This window comes from Heloderma suspectum, chromosome 2 (genome assembly GCF_057233095.1).
Source record: "Heloderma suspectum isolate Gila_16-S chromosome 2, 16-S_ref, whole genome shotgun sequence".
In the NCBI taxonomy this organism is placed as follows: domain Eukaryota; kingdom Metazoa; phylum Chordata; class Lepidosauria; order Squamata; family Helodermatidae; genus Heloderma; species Heloderma suspectum.
Genome location: NC_139459.1, coordinates 362,103,300 through 362,119,643, shown reverse-complemented (window position 1 = coordinate 362,119,643; position 16,344 = coordinate 362,103,300). Strand labels below are relative to the sequence as shown.

The 16,344-nt window shown below is 47.8% G+C and overlaps 1 protein-coding gene across 1 annotated transcript; it reads left to right on the top strand.

The window, feature by feature from the left end:
- Nucleotides 1-106: 106 nt before the first annotated feature.
- On the top strand, nucleotides 107-13,592 carry LOC146355663 (zinc finger protein RFP-like). The gene is made up of 6 exons (XM_084829959.1): nucleotides 107-388; nucleotides 798-893; nucleotides 2,220-2,312; nucleotides 2,722-2,952; nucleotides 4,151-4,173; nucleotides 13,346-13,592. The coding sequence occupies exons 1-6, from the start codon at nucleotides 107-109 to the stop codon at nucleotides 13,590-13,592; spliced, it is 972 nt and encodes a 323-aa protein (XP_084686085.1).
- Nucleotides 13,593-16,344: the final 2,752 nt, after the last annotated feature.

The window sequence follows — 16,344 nt, the reverse complement described above, 5'->3', positions numbered from 1 at the left end:
GCAGCCGGCAGAGCTCCGGAGTGAGTCCCCTCCTTCCAACTCCCAGTTGCTGAAGGCAAACAGAGAAAACGAAAGTGCTCCTTTCTCTCCCGAGCACGGGGCGGCCATGGCAGCGGGGGGTCTCTTGAAGGAGCTCTGCGATGAAACTACTTGTCCCATCTGCCTGGAGCTCTTCAAGGATCCAGTGACCACAGGATGTGGGCACAGTTTCTGCCACGCCTGCCTGGCCCGGGGCTGGGGGGACGCAGACGCGGAGGCTGCCTGTCCGCAGCGCAGAGAAACGGTTCGGCAGAGCAGCCTCAGGCCACATCGGCAGCTGGCCAACTTTGTGGAAATCACCAAGAAACTCAGCCTTCGGGACGGAAAGGGGGGAGGAGAAAAGGGAAAAGTCTGTGAGATACACCAGGAGCCCCTGTTAGAAAAAGAGACTCCATAACTGGTTGGCGCCTCAGTTACGTAGAAGCCCGAGTGGCGGGAAAAATGTAGGCGGAGCAAGAAGGGAACCATACTGACGCGCTCATGACTAACGGCTTGGTAAGCTGGTGTACTGGCTGTTTATTGGCTATTGGCTTGGTAAGCTGATGTACTGACTGTTTCATTGGTTACTGGCGAGAACAATAGAAGTAATAAGGTATAAAAGGTTTTTGCACACGTCCTTCGGGGTCCAGACTGCTCTGCACCCGTTTTGCAAAACGATCAATAAAATAGTGTTGGATCCACTGCTGCCTGCCTGGCATCCTTTCTTTCAACCAGAAGCAAGAACTTTTTATCTAACACCCCTGAACCTTTTCTGTAAGGACGATGAAACCCCCATGTGTGAGGAGTGTGGCAGATCCGAGGAGCACAAATACCGCGAGGCGGCTCCTCTGGAGGAGGCTTCCCAAGCGCGCAAGGTAGGAAACCACTGTGCATCTTACTGGGGAGGGGGAATCGCTGTGGCTTCCTCGTGGATGGTGCCTCGTAGATTCATTCGGATAGCAGCCCTCTGCGGGCATTCGCCTGCTTGCATGTGAGGCCGGAGTGTGGAGGGGGACGTGTGCGCGCCCGGCTTCCAGGTAGACCTCCGCACATTGAGCACGAAGGTCTGAAGAGGGCTGTATAAGCTCATTCAGCTGAACATGCGTAGAGTTCCCATGATCTTGAACCCGAGGCATGGATCCTGTTGTGTCCTCTGGATTTTTACAGCGGATACTACAAAAATCACCACCAGTTCACAAATCATCTCTGTGGCCAGAGATTGCACCAGAAATCCATGGATCTAATGATTTACTGTGCCACGATGGCACATAATCAGAGATTTGAGGCATGGATCCTCCTGGATCTTTATGATTTGTGCAGGGAAAATCCCCCAAACAGCCTTATCACAGATGACCTCTGCTGCTAAAGTTGGAACCTTAAAGTAATGGATCTGGCAATTTGGGGCAATTTGTGATACGGCACAGCCTGGAGAGCTGGTGTCCTTACTAGGGCTGTTTGCCAACTCAGAAATTCCAGCACGTTCCACCATTTTGCACTGGTCTGAAAGCTGCGTTGATGCTCAGCCCTTCGAAGATGGCTCTTGGGTTTGGCCTTCCTAAAAGGAAGGAAGAGCCCCTCACTGTAGGAAAGGGCTTGAGTCATATGGCAGAATACAAAACACAGACGTGTTTCCACACTCCAGTGTTTGATAGTCCTGCATTGGTAGATTTCTGGATAATCCACTGATAGTCTGTGGATTAAAGATTTACATAGCCTATTACTTGAAGAACAGGGACGCAAATGGTGTCTGTGTAGTGGATGCTATTTGTGTCCCAGCGGCCGGAAGTCTGCCAGCAGCCGGAGGCGGCCTGCAGCTCCACGGACTCGCTGCAGAGCAGAGCCGGCCAGGGCCAGTGAGGATACTGGCGGGGGGGAGGGATGGATTGCCTCCCCCGCCCGCGGACCCCCACGGACCCAAGGTGAGGGGGTTTCCGCACACCCCTGCGGCCCAGTTGCTAACAGGACACGGATCGGTACCAGTCCGCGGCCTGGGGGTTGGGAACTCCTGGTCTAGTGGATATATAAGTGAATGTTACGACCAGAGCCCAGCTGGATCTAGCAACTTATTTGTAGACTACTATGGGATAAAGACCTCCTCCCCCAAACTGCATTAGCATATAGGGTAGGGAGCAAGTATGTTATTCAGCTCCCCTCCACCCCCACCTCAGTGAACTTAACCTGAATGTTTTATTTCTGTTTAGGCTCAGATCTGTAGCTGGATGGAGATTTTGAAGAAGAGACTAAAAATTCTGGCATATAAAGCAGGTGCAGAAAAGGAAATCCAAGACCTGCTTGTAAGTGGCACTGTTACTGGGAAGAGAGAGAGAGAGAGAGTGTGTGTGTGTGTGTGTGTGTTGTTGTTGTTGTTGTTGTTAACATCATCATTATCAATGATAATTAAAGCATTTAACATGTGAAAAACTGAATATAAAATGCAGAAGAGTCAACAGCCACGAGGCAGGTCTGTGCCTTGGAATATCTAAGATTTGGATGTCTGATCTCCCAAAGTAATTGTTTTTGAAAAGCCATTGCAAAAGTAGGCCCCGGTACATCTTTATGAAACTCCTTCCCTGCTGAATAGTGAATTGTATATCTACAGAAACTCACAGGTGCCTTTTCTACAAAGTTCTCTTGAAGCTGCAAAGCCTGCCTATATTCCTGACATAAGCCAGCTTTTCGCCTCTTTCTGGCTACTTATTGCAGAAGCAAACCAAAGCAGAGAGGGGAAAGACGGTGGCTGAGTTCCGACAACTGCACCAGTTTGTGGAAGTACAGGAGAAGCTTCTGCTCGCTCAGATGGAAGAGGTGGAAAAGCAGATCCTAAGGAAAAGGGATGAACACCTGGCCATATTCTCAAAGGAGCTCTCCTCTCTTGAAAGTCTCATCTGGGAGATGGAGGAGAAGTGTCAGCAGCCAGCGAGTGAACTCTTGCAGGTAAGACAGTGACAGAAGCGTCCCAGGATCCTCTCCACTGGAAGCCTGGCTCCAGACCTTTCTCTGCCTCCTTTCCTCCACAAAGTGTAAAGGGGCCCAATTAGTTTAGCACAGAGAACCATCCCTGTTACATACACAAGAATTAAAGATGAACAGGACCATGCATTTACCTTCATGTAGAACTAGAGGTTTCTTTGTAATGTTGTTGGAATCTCTTGCTGTTTTTACCTCTCTGCTAATGTGCAGTGTCCTAATGCCTCCCAACTAAGAACTGTTCATGCCCTCCTTAAGGGGCTTCCAGAAGCATCTTTTTGGCCACTATTGGGAACAGGATTGTGGGCTAGGTTGTTAGGTAGATCCTTGTTGTCTTCCTTCAGGGCTTCCTTCTTGTGTACTGCCTTAGGCCATTTCTACACAAGACATTTATCGTGCGCTCGTGATTGGTCACTCAGGAAGTTCGTCGGTCCTATACATGACATCGTCATCTTCCAGGGCACCTCCCACTGTTCACAACGTTTATCACCGTTTCTTTCATAGTGACAAAAGTCCGGCATTTTCCTTCCTCCCGCTATGAAGTGCAGTAAATCTATGGTGTACTGATGAAATGGTGTGTTATCACAGCAGTATACAGCACCATATAGTGACTTTATAATGAAACACACAGAACTTGCCCAGAAAGAAAAAAAAGAGAGGGGAAAAAAACCACGTGGAAAGGAGCTGATCATAATCCTGCAAGGATTCCAGAAGCAGAAGCCCTGGTAAAGTTGTGGGATTTTAGCTTCATGTAGAGAAGCTCTTAGAGCTGGGACGTTTTGTCATCACTGGTATCTCACTTAATTTAAAGGGTTATGCTACCTTCTCAGAGTATTTTCTTGGCATGACAGAGCATCAGAAGTATCAGACTGACTATATTGAGGGAAATGGGTTAGTACAGGGGAAATGATAGATAGTCCTTTGTAGCCCACATCTCCCAAATACCCCTCCCTTAACATACATGTACACTTCCTTCTCTGGTGAAGCCCCAAAGCCCTCTTTAACCATCATTGTAGGAAGTTACATCCATTTTCTCCAGTGCTTGAGCAGAGGGTGCTGTGTAGAAGCATCACCAGGTGAACATGAGAGGTCCAGAGGGCATCCCCATAGAGTGGTGTATGCCAGGCACTGAGCACCCTCTCTCTTTCTCTCTTTCCCCCTCTAGGATGGTAGAAGCCTCTTGCAGAGGTAAGTGGATCCTATATAATGTATTGGTTTTAAACTTATAAAAACATACACACAGCAACGTATCCAACATTTCATGAGATGGATTGTGTGTTCAGTCTGTGTTACAATTAGTGAATTCCTTATCATTCAGAAACCTCTGTCTTGTCACGTGGCTATATTTCTTTCAGCTCAGTGTGTCTTTCCATAAATTGTCATGTGTTGTCAGCGGTTTAAGATTGGTCCTTATTTTCATTTGGACATTGTATAAAACATCTCCAAGTCACATAGAAGTCTCCATCATGGCTGTGTTGTCTTTCTGTCCATTTTTGTTTGGTCTGTTTCCCCATTAGAGCAGTCATCCATAATCTCTGTTGCCACAGATCTATTGATATTTCTGAGCTTCCCTTCCAGAATCTTGCAATTTTCAGTCATGCAGCCGCATAAAAAGGTTAATAATTCTTTATGCATACGGTTTTTATTTCCTCCATCAGATGCTCTCAACAATCTAGTCACACATCAATTTGTTGTTTAGTTATTTGGGTTATTTTCATACGTTCTAGGAAAACATTTGACCAAAAAATTACTCTACACATATTTCCATGATGCTGGAAAGGCTCTGGATGGAATGTGGACAACATGGCCTTCCAAGCTCCTGGGGAGACAATGTAGCTCTCCAACATGTCCCAGACAAAAATAGGGACCTGCTTTTGAACTCACACCACTCTTATTAACCTACCAAGGATCACTGCCAGAGCTCTTTCCCTCCCCTCCCTCTTACATGGCTGAAGGCTCTTTTCTGTCTCTTCTCTGTTTGACTCTGCAGTAGTTACAGAAAAAACAAAACATATAAGAATGTCCCAAATGTGCTTATCTCTCTCTCAATACATACTAATATGCTTGCCCCACTTCTCTGAGTGGTGACAGGTTCTGAGGTGCATGGGTTTAGTTTCCTTTGAAAGGCGGTCACTGGAGGCTTTGGACACTTCGTAATACACATTTACAAACACGTGGGTTGAGCATAGGTGGAGGCACAGCTTAACCACTCCCATGGTCAGCCAAAAGCACTGACCCACTTCAGATCTCCTGAGAGAGGCACCCCCAAATCCCTTGATGCTGTTAGCTTACAAAGTCCCCAGAACTTCTCTCTCTCTCTCGCTCACTCACACACACACACACGTATGTGACTATAGTGATCTGTTTTAAATAGACCACTAACACCCACTACGTTCATTGTGTTTTCATATTGTTACAACATTATACTAGTATTACCTGACCTATTTACAGTTGTGTTCTTGTTCACTCATTTCCTATTGGTTTTCAAAACTGTGGCCCTTTCTTGTACTTAGGGATGGATGGACCCATCTCTGTCCGGGGCGGGGGAGCTCGATGAGCTGCCCTCACCCACTCTCACAGCCGGGACCCACTCGGTGAGCCTCCCTGCTCGCCCCACCCACTGCTCCCCCCCTCTGCGCCAAGGACTGTAGTCACGCCCTTGTGCTTTATGGACTCCTCCCACAGTGCTTCCAGGTGCTTGTCGAGCTCCGGGGCACTCAGCGGTTGGGTCCATCAGTGCCCCAGGGCTCAGCGAGCGGTGTCTGGGAGGCCGGACTTTTCAGTCTCCCGCACCATGCAGAGTCGAGACCTAATTGATTTGGGTCATTGGATCTTAACCTCGGCTGTTGGCCCATGCAAAGACGTCTTGGATGTTTCAACAGGAGGAACTGGTGGAGAAAAATCTATCCTTCAATTTGGATGGTCTCCTTAGTAACAACTCCCTGGAGTTATTTTCCAAATACTGGTTTTTGACCTCTGTCAATCACCAAAATCTTCCAAGGAACCCAGAGTATAAAGCAGTCAGTAGCTGGACTTGAACCACAATTTGGGGTGCTGGTAGAATTGATTAACTATGAAGTTATCATTGTTAACAAGCAACTAATGTCAGCAGAGAAGAATTCCACCTTGGAGCTTTCTGTGGATGAGTCTCCTTCTTGTCTAAATGAAATCGCTCCATTATTACCTCATTTGAGTTCCTTAGTTAAGGAGGTGGGTTTGCTGGACCCCAAGGCAGCTAAAGCTGATGCTCTCGATCAGAGTAGGAATAAGAAACCACCAAAAGGGTGGTTAGAAAAGAGGGAGGTTAAAAAAGGGGCCCATTAACACCCAAGGCTCTGAAGCTGGGAACTCGCAGGAGAAAAGGGCAAGAAGAAAGGAGAAAGCCAAAGGATGGCTTCCCTTCCTTTAACCCCCTTTTAAAAATATTGGATAACCAACAGGAGATCAATAAGAGAGGAAAGAAGAATAGGCAGAGTAAGGAGAGTGAAGGGAGCAAAAAGCAAGGGAATGTTCCTAGTCTATGGGCTAAAATCATCCAAGACAGCAGAACCCAGACTGATCCTAGAGATATAAGTCCTCCTGATTAGCAAATGCCTGTCAGCAAGAGGTCCCCACCCCAAGGAATCAATCAGCCCTCCCTAATTTTGATGAGAAGACATTTAGTCTTCTCTATCTTTCCCATCCATTGGGCCCACTCCCCATATGCAAAGAAAATTGAGCATTTTCTATATATACTGGGGCAGCTTGGTGTTAACCAGCTTAGCGGATCAGACATAGTGGGCACTGAGTACCCCACTACCTACTCAAACAGAAGAGTTTTGGTTTTATTTGCAGATACATCCATTGTTAACTATCTATTAAAAGGTAGAATGACTTTGGAGAATACTTGGATTACCAGGTACTTTAGGCAGTCAAATCTCCCTTGCTCAGTCAGTCTGGCAAAATTCTCCAAGTTTTACGTGAGGGAGGGGACGCCAAATCACCTCCTGGGAAGTGTTCTGGTCGAATTGGTTCAGGAGGACAGGAGAATGTTAGGTGCCAAAACATGTCTCAGGCTTGAATTTATAAAATAAAGAAAGTATGCACCTTGCAAAATAATGAGACAGCGGTGCAAGCCGAGATTTCTAACCCAAAGCTGGGAGTCAGTACTGCACAGGCACGGCTTGGTGGAGGTGATGAACTCCTGCCCAGATCCTGTTTGATTCAAGCATGCTCCTGGAAACATTGATGGTTACTGTTTCCCTCAGTTGTATGGGCATCTTTGGAGACTGTCTTAAAAGATGTTGATTCGCATTCAGGAAATGTCCATATTATCTTGGGAGGTGGCCTAAATGCGCATTTGGGACAAGCAAATGTGGAGTTATTAAAACAGAGAGGTGTTTGCTCTGTTGATTTTTCCCCCTTGGATAGGTATTCCCAAGACAAGAGGATGAATAAGAATGGCCAGAATTTCACGATGCTAGCATATAAGTATTTACTGTTGACTTTGAATGGCAGCTCCTTGGATGTGTCCTTTCTACACTACACATTTCTCCCATCAAAGGACGGGGGGGGGGGGCAGTGTAGTGGATTACTTTCTCATCTCTGCTATACTATTACCAGACATCAAAATATTCTCAGTGGCAGATTGCCCGGAGAGTGACCGCTGTCCTGTTAAACAAGTCATGCAATTGGCTGTTAAATCAATCTGGGACAAAAGGGCTTATCCTATTGAGTTGGTCACTTTTGAAACAGACGACTTAAATGGTGCAAATTGTTGAGCACCGGGGTTGTAGATTTGTTGTATGGCCCTATGTTGATGGGCCTTAAAAATAAAATTATGGAAGGAAACTTGGAGGTTACGGTGGGTTATCAACAAATTGTAGATTATCTGAAACCCCATTTAGCGTAGCGAGTTGCTGCTGATGCTTCAAAACGACACAATGCAAGTTGGTTTGACAGGGAATGTAGGAATATGAAAAAAGAATTAGCATTTTGAATTACTCAAAATGTCAGAAGGACTAGATCAGATGTTCTGTACAAAACCCTGATTCGGACATGATCATTATATAAGGCCCTATGGAAGAGGAAGAAGAAGGAGAAGGAGAAGAAGAAGAAGAAGAGAAGAAGGAGGCGGTATTCATTAGGCAAAGGTGGAAGGAGTTAGGTGACTGGCAGTAAGGCAGAAGGATGAGGTAAAATTTAGGGATGTCAGAGAATTCCGCCACGGACTCCAGCGAGGCCAGATTCTTTGGAATCCGCCCCCCCGGAGTCCGTGGCGGAATGGGTCAATCCCCCCCGCCACCCTGCGGAATCCCTCCGGGATGGACTGTACCTGGCGGTGGATGCGGCGGTGGATGCAGGCTCCTCTTCTGGCCGCTGCCGCGCTGCTGTGGCCGCAAATGGCAGCTGTCATAGCGGCCGCCATTTGCACGGCTGCCTTTCTTTGAGATAGGCTACGTAAATACTTACGTAGTCTATCACGGCAAAGAGCAGGGGCACAAATGGTGGCCGCTACGAAGAAAGGCAGCCATGCAAATGGTGTAGTGGCCGCCATTTGCATGGCTGCCTTTTGTCGTGATAGGCTATATAAATACTTACGTAGCCTATCACGGCTCAGCAGCCACGCAAATGTTCTCTTCAAAACCCTGATTAGGGAATGATCATTATATAAGGCCTTATGGAAGAAGAAGACGAAGACGAAGAAGAGCGAGAGGTGGCCTGTGGCAAACCGGTTTTGTGGGATCGGTTCCAGCTTCTTCCTTCTGATGAAATGGACACGGTGCCTTCATCTGCAAAGCTGACCACCTGCTTACTTGATCCTTGCCCATCTTGGCTCATTATGAGCTGCAGAGAGATGAGGGGATCAGGGCGGTGGTGAATGCCTCCCTTGAGGAGGGAGTGATGCCATCAGCCCTCAAGCAGGCAGTGATAAGACCGTACTTAAAGAAGCCCTCCTTGGATCCCCAAGTTTTGAACAACTTTCACCCAGTCTAGAATCTGCCATTTTTGGGCAAGATCATCGAGTGGGTGGTGCCAATGCAGTTGAAGGCACACTTGGAAGAAGCCAATTATCTAGATCCATTTCAGTAGGGCTTCGGGCCTGGGACAGAAACGGCCATGGTCACTTTGGTGGATGATATGAGGAGGGCTTTGGATAGGGGTGAATGCTCCTTCCTTGTTCTCCTTGACCTCTCAGCGGCTTTTGATACCGTTGACCATGGTATCCTCCTGGACTGCCTGGAGAGGTTGGGCATTGGAGACATAGTATTATGGTGATTCCGGTCCTTCCTCTCTGGCAGGTACCAGAGGGTAGAACTGGGAGAGGAGGTGTCAGACCCATGGCTGCACACTTGTGGGGAGCCACAGGGTTCCATCCTCTCCCCAATGCTATTTAACATGTATGTGAAGCCACTGGGGGCTATCACCAGGAGGTTTGGGGTGCGGCGTCATCAATATGCAGATGACACGCAGCTCTACCTCTCATTCAAATCTTCACCAGGGTTGGCCGTGGAATCCCTGTCCAAATGTCTGGAGACGGTGAGTGGCTGGATGGGGAGGAATGAGCTGAAGCTGAACCCTGACAAGACTGAGGTACTTTTGGTGGGAGACAAGAGGAGGTTGGGGGATTTTGACCTAGGGATGTATGAAAGTCACTTACCTTGAACGAAATTTGATTCGCGGTGGGGGGGAGGCGGAGACGTGCTCCGGCCCCCCTCCCCGAAATTCTGGCCGGGGGGGGAGGCGCTCCTTCCCTCCTCCCCGAAATTCTGGCCAGGGGGGGAGGCGCTCCGTCCCTCCACCCCCGAATCCTGGCTGGCTGGGCCACAAATGGCGGCGGCTGTAGCCGCCGCCGTTTGCGTCCCTGCAGTCAGCCGTGATAGGCTATGTAAATGTTTACGTGGCCTATCACGGCTGAGAAAAAACAACAAGAACAACCGTGCGTACGCAAATGGTGGCGCCCATGGGCACCGCCATTTGCATTCCTTATTTTGGCACGTGTAGTCTACGTAAACATTTACGTAGACTACAGCGAAAATAAGGGGAACGCAAATAGTGTAGACGCTACGCTATTTGCGTTCCACTTATTTTCGCCGTAGTCTACGTAAATGTTTACGTAGACTAGACGTGCCAAAATAAGGAACGCAAATGGTGGCGCCCATTGGGGCCGCCATTTGCGTATGCACGTTTTTTTTTTTTTTACTCAGCCATGATAGGCTACGTAAACATTTACGTAGCCTATCACGGTATTTTTTAAAAATCTAGCCGTGATAGGCTATGTAAATCTTTACGTAGCCTATCACGTTTTTTTGTTGTCGTTTTTTTTTTTACTGAAAATGGCGGCAGTGGCAGCCGGTCAGAAGACCGGCTGCTGCCGCTGCCGCCGAACCGCCGCCGGAGCTGCTGCCGCCGCTGCCAGGAAGATTCGCCCAAGGTAAGTCCTGTCCCGGGGTGGGGTGGGGGGGCAGACCGTTTCGCCACCAATTTCGGGGGGCCGAATGCGCTGGCATTCGGCCTCCCCGAGATTCGTGGCGAAATTCTCTGACATCCCTATGTTGACCTGGTGTTGAATGGGGTATGGCTACCCTTGAAAGACCAGGTCTGCAGCCTGGGGGTCATTTTGGACTCCCAGCTGTCTATGGAGGCTCAGGTGTCAGCTGTGAGCCAGACAGCGTTGTACCAACTCCATCTGATATGGTGGCTGCACCCCTACCTTCCCGACCATCTGCTCCCATCGGTAGTACATGCCCTGGTCTCCTCTCATCTAGACTACTGTAATGTGCTCTACGTGGGGTTACCCTTGAAGACGGTTTGGAAGCTGCAGCTGGTGCAGAATGCGGCGGCTCACCTGATTAAAGGAGCTGCTGGCGTGATCACATCACTTTGGTGCTGAAGGAGTTGCACTGGTTACCAGTTGTTTTTCAGGCCAAATTCAAAGTGTTGGTTTTAACCTTTGAAACCCTATATGATTCCGGCCCAGCCTATCTCAAGGAGCACCTCCAGCAACACCAGACAGGCCGCTCAACAAGATCAGCCTCGGATGGCCTTCTCTCTGTCCCATCAGCCAGGACAGCTAGGCCGGTGAGGATGAGGGAGTGAGCCTTCTCTGTGGTGGCCCCCACTCTGTAGAACTCTGTCCCTAGGGAACTTCGCCATGCCCCCACTTTAATGAGCTTCCGCCACGCATTGAAAACATGGTTGTACAGGCAGGCATTTGGGATGGGTTAGGGTATTTTTAAACAATGTTTTAATGTATAATTTTACTGTTTTATATTGTACTGTTATACATCTCCCAGAGTGGCTGGGTGACTGGCCAGATGGGTGATTAAGAAATTTAATAAATAAATTAATAAATAAAGAAGGTGGTATTCTTTAGGCAAAGGTGGAAGGAGTTAGTTGACTGGCAGTAAGGCAGAAGGATGACGTAAAATTTTGGAATATGGTCCGTTCCGGTTTATATGCCTCTAAGCTTCATTTTGGGTGCAATCCTATCAGGATAGGTGGCCGCTTCTGAGCCTGGGGGCGACCGCTTATCCAACGCAAGGCAGGAGCAGCGCAAAGAGGATTTTCCCCTCCACACTTCAGCCGCCCTGCATTCGTGGCTAGACAGCTGATTTTGGCTGTCTAGCCATGGGAAATCAGAGGGGGGGGCAGCGGTCAGATGACACATAGGATATGTCATAGCGGCATTTCTGCCCTCCCCACCCTGCCCTGCCCCTGGGAATGCCCCGTTTTTGCTGCTCCGTGCTACTTTTATGAGCGTGGAGTGTGGGGCCAATCCGTGCTGCCTACGAGGCAGCGTGGGTGTGGGTGTGGGTCAGTTCTCTGGGAACTGGTCTCGGAGCATGGGCTCCAAGGTCGGTCCCCTGGTCAGTTCCTGGGAACCAACATGTACTATGGCCATCTAGCCACTGACTAGCGGCCATAGGATTGCGCCCTTAGAAGCTCAAATTCCCGCCAACATATGGCAACAGTATTTCTCATGGCCCTGAACCTGTTGAGGAAGGACCACCTAGTGGACCTCCCTGTCTGGCCTCCGGTGACAACTTAAAGCCCCAGGGAAGACATGCTTCCCCCGAACTATTCAGATTTAATTTAACTTGGTGGGCTCCAATATTGGCCAGCCATTTCTGCACATTAACTGGCCAGGAATCATCCCTGCTGGATGGCGGTCTGGTATTACAGTTCCCCTGCATAAAAAGGGCAAGAGAACTGACCCGCAAAATTATCGGTCAATCTGCCTTCTGGATACAGGGTCAAAAGCGTGTGGAAGGTTTTTATTGAATAAGCTTCAGTCCTGGGCAGAGGAAAATGATATTTTGTTGGAAGAGCTGGCAGGGTTCTGTCAAGGGAGGAGCACAATCCATCAATGCTTTGTGCTCACCCACTTGATCCATAAATGCTTGAACCAACCAAGAGGAAGTTTGTAGGTGGCCATTGTGGATTTTACTTCCACATTCGACTTCATTGATAGGGACCGTCCTTGGTCTCTCCCATGCTAACATAGACAAGCATTTAATGTTTCTGATCTGGAAACTCTGTTCATGAGCACGGAGAGGCTAGTTTGGTTCTCTCTCTGGCAAAGTTGGTACCAGAAGAGGTGTTAGGCGAGGCTGTCTATTGGGCCCTTTCCTGTTCAATTTCTACTTGAACCATCTAGTTTCTGAGCTAAGTTCCCAAGACTGTTTCCCCCCATCAGTTGGAACTAGAAAGATTAAGATGCTGCTATATGCCGACGATCTGGCCCTCATACCTATTACTCAGGTAGGTCTGAGGAGACCTCTGAATAGATTAGGTAAAGTCTGTAGTCAAGAGAACCTGGTCATAAATCATTCTAAAACTAAGGTGATGGTTTTCGCTAGGTGAAAATGACTTCATAGATGGTGCTTCGCCAGACATCTGAGTGAACAATGTCCTGGCTTCAAATATTGGGGGGTACTTTTCTCTTATACTGGCAGTTGGAAATTTCATGCTGAGGCAGCAAAACTTTCAGCTTGGAGAACAGCAAAAGCAATTCTATCTTTCGGGAGGTATGAAGGTGGCTCCCTGGTAGCCCCCGTTTGGAAGTTACGTGTAGCTAAAGGACTCCCCAGTCTTCTATGTGGGGTGGAGATATGGGGGCAGGGACTAATCTCAGCGGCTGAGATTCTGCAGAATACGTTCTTGAAGGAGCTGCTGGTCCCCCTGCTGGAGCACCCTCCCCATTGCTTAGGTGTCTGTATGAATGCCTCCTATATGAATTTCCTCTGTTCAAGGTTTCAGTAAGAGCAGAGGCTGTTAGGTAGATAGTTTGTACTTTGTAACGGCCTTTGTGCCATAGACAAATCAGTGTGACTTTCCATATGTTCTTTTGTTCTAATCCTTTCCGGCTGAAAAGCAGAATAAGTATACTTCAAATAAAGAAACGACACATGGGCCGTTCCTTGCACCAGCCAGGCTGGAGGCGGGTTTGGAAGGCCTCCCAGTTTAAAAGCCTGCTGCTGTCAAACTCAGCACTGTGCGCGAGGGGCGCGTTTGACCCATTTCCACATCAGCTGCTGCTGTTCCGTGAGCAGGACAAATCCCGGTCATTACCTCAACTAGTCACAAGGTGGCAGCACTGTTCCTCGGAGAACTCATTGTCCTAATGGGGCAGTTTCCTGAAATGGGATCGTACAGTCTGAACTTGGGTAAAAGATCGATCTAATGTTATTCCAAGCTGTATTTTCAACATTTTTGAAGGGTCTTTAAAAATACATAACACCTAAAATTACAGTCCTGTTCTTGGTGTTAAGCATTAACTTCGACGTCCAATAGCATTCATAACCGGGAAAGTTTAACAATTTTTGAAAAGGACAATTTAGTTTCAATTTTTTGGAAGCAAATGGAAGTTCGAGCATTTACTTGGGGTTTTGGTTTTCTCGCAAACGCATTGCGGTGGTCATCCTCTCTGAAGCCACATGCAGGAGCTTCCTGGTCTGTATCTCTGTGTTGGGAAAAAATACTCTCATTGCCATTCATGAGACAGTCACTGTTCCTGATGTGAAGCTAAGCAGGATTCATTCATTTATTTGCTATATTAACATGCTGCCTCTCTGCCAAAGCACTCAAGGGCCTGGTTCCAGCTTAGCTGTTCTGCCAGCAGAACAGAAACCACTGGAGAAACAGGACTCCCCCATCCTCTTCTCCGTTCTTCCCCCTCTTCTTCAGTCCACCCTGGAATGTGTTAATAAAACTTGCTGATATTCAGCGTATCGAAATGTGGCCTTTCCTCCCCTAAATTCAGGCCCATTCTTTGGCAAATGAACTGTCTTTATAAAGAGACGCTTCCTCCAGCTCACTGCGTCTCTTTCAGTGGCTGGTGAGTTCTAGTTCGAGTCATGCACAGGAAGGGAAACACCCAGTGCCTGAGACGAAAGTGAAACTGGCTCCACTTAAAAAGGAACATACGGTTTCTAATTTTTGGAAGCAAATGGAAGTTCGAGCATTTACTTGGGGTCTTGGTTTTCTCACAAACGCATTGCAGTGGTCACCCTCTCTGAAGCCACGTGCATGAGCTTCCTGGTCCGTATCTGTGTTGGGGAAAATACTCCCATTGCCATTCGTGATACGCTCATTTTTCCTGATATGAAACCTGGCAGTGTTCATTCATGTACTTACTATATTATCATGCTGCCTTCCTGCCAAAGCACTCGAGGGCCTGGTTCCAGCTTAGCTGTTCTGCCAGTGAAACAGAAACCACTGGAGGAATGGGACCTCCCCATTCTCTCCTTCCCCTGCAGCCCCCGTGCCCCCCAAATCTACTCCAGAGGACCCCCCGACCCTCTTCTAATGACCAGCTGATATGGAGGTAGTTCAGGAGGAGGCATCTGATGGAGCTGATCTCTCCGTGGGGCTGGTGGGGTGGCCCTGCCTCCCCCTCCCCCTGCTGCGGCCTGCTGGGATGGCAGCTTCCTGGGGACGGGTGGGGCCCCGCCACTGGACTGAGGCTGGCAGGGCTACTGGGCTGAGAATAAATGTGTTTTCTCATCGCATGGAAAAGCCTTAAATTTGGACTCTCAACCTGTTTGCAGCCTCTGCTTGATTGATACATAAACTGTTGTGAAAATCAATTTAATGGTGTAGCTTTCAGACTGTATCAGTATACACAAACTCAATACTACGGTATACAGACTGACTGCAACTTGCAAAGGGTAATAGAACTTGTGGCAATCGCGTGCTGTGCGGAGATGTGCTGGCATTCCTTGTAGGACAGGTGAGTTGCAGTGCCGTGCTCTGTATGTCTACTCTGAAGTAAGTCCAGTTGCGTTCAACAGCAATTACTCCCATGAAAGTGTGTACAGGATCACAACCTGTGAAGGTAATTTCCCAGTGAAAAGGGTTTAGGATTAACGAGGGAGAGGATTAATGTGATGTCTGATGCCACTGTGGTCCCACAGTTCCAAATGTGTAATTTTATTAATTTGTTTTGTTTAATGTTGATATTTATAAAGATACCAAAATTAAGTTACTGCCAGAGCAAAAACAAAACTGAAATCCGAATTACAAGAAAATTAACGTCACGTTCCTCACATTCCAGCAGTGAAATCCAAAATAACTGCTCATTTGTAATGGCAATAGTTCCATCAGCAGCGCCAGAAGACAGAAGGTGGATGGTCCTGGTCAGAGTTGGGCCTGCCTGGCAGGTGTTAATCAGAACCCATGTGAATTTGTGTAACTCCATCTCTAAAAACTTCTTGCACATTCTGCTTTTCTTAATGAATGGGGTTTTATCACAATCAAACTAAGAGACACATGGAGGGGCCACAACGCTCACAAGATCCTGGAGAAAAATGCAGCCGTCTTTGCAAGCGGCTTTCTTTGCAGCATTCCAGTTTCTTAATATGTTTAATGTGTTCTGAGTATGTAGTGGGACTGGTATTTATTATTATTATTATTAGCAGTCATCCTGACATCTCTGCCACCCACAGTCCCCTCAGAATTCCCTGGTCCCCTTCAGCTTAGCTGCAATCCTCACAGTAGCTGGGGCGGGCGGGCGGTGGGGGTGTTAGATAAAAAGTTCTTGCTTCTGGTTGAAAGAAAGGATGCCAGACAGGCAGCAGTGGATCCAACACTATTTTATTGAATGTTTTGCAAAACGGGTGCAGAGCAGTCAGCAGTCTGGACCCCGAGCTAAGCAAGCATAAGTCTTTTTATACCCCCTCCCCTTTACAATTTTCTGTTAGCCACAAGACATGTCAACTGACTGAGCCGTTAGCTGACTCCTTAGAGCACGACTGTGTCAACATGTTTATTTCTGATTATGCTTATGTGACTGTCTCACCAGACTTCCCCTTTTTAACAGATGTACACTGCTACTGGACATGTGTCCGGTGGGCTCATAATTATGACTAATAGCTC

What these genes read in the sequence shown, in the direction of transcription:
- LOC146355663 (XM_084829959.1), top strand. Translation starts at nt 107, where the DNA reads ATGGCAGCGGGGGGTCTCTTGAAGGAGCTCTGCGATGAAACTACTTGT. An exon ending in AGGCTTCCCAAGCGCGCAAG is followed by an intron (nt 894 to 2,219) that starts GTAGGAAACCAC and finishes ATTTCTGTTTAG; the next exon opens with GCTCAGATCTGTAGCTGGAT. An exon ending in GGTAGAAGCCTCTTGCAGAG is followed by an intron (nt 4,174 to 13,345) that starts GTAAGTGGATCC and finishes GCTGAAAAGCAG; the next exon opens with AATAAGTATACTTCAAATAA.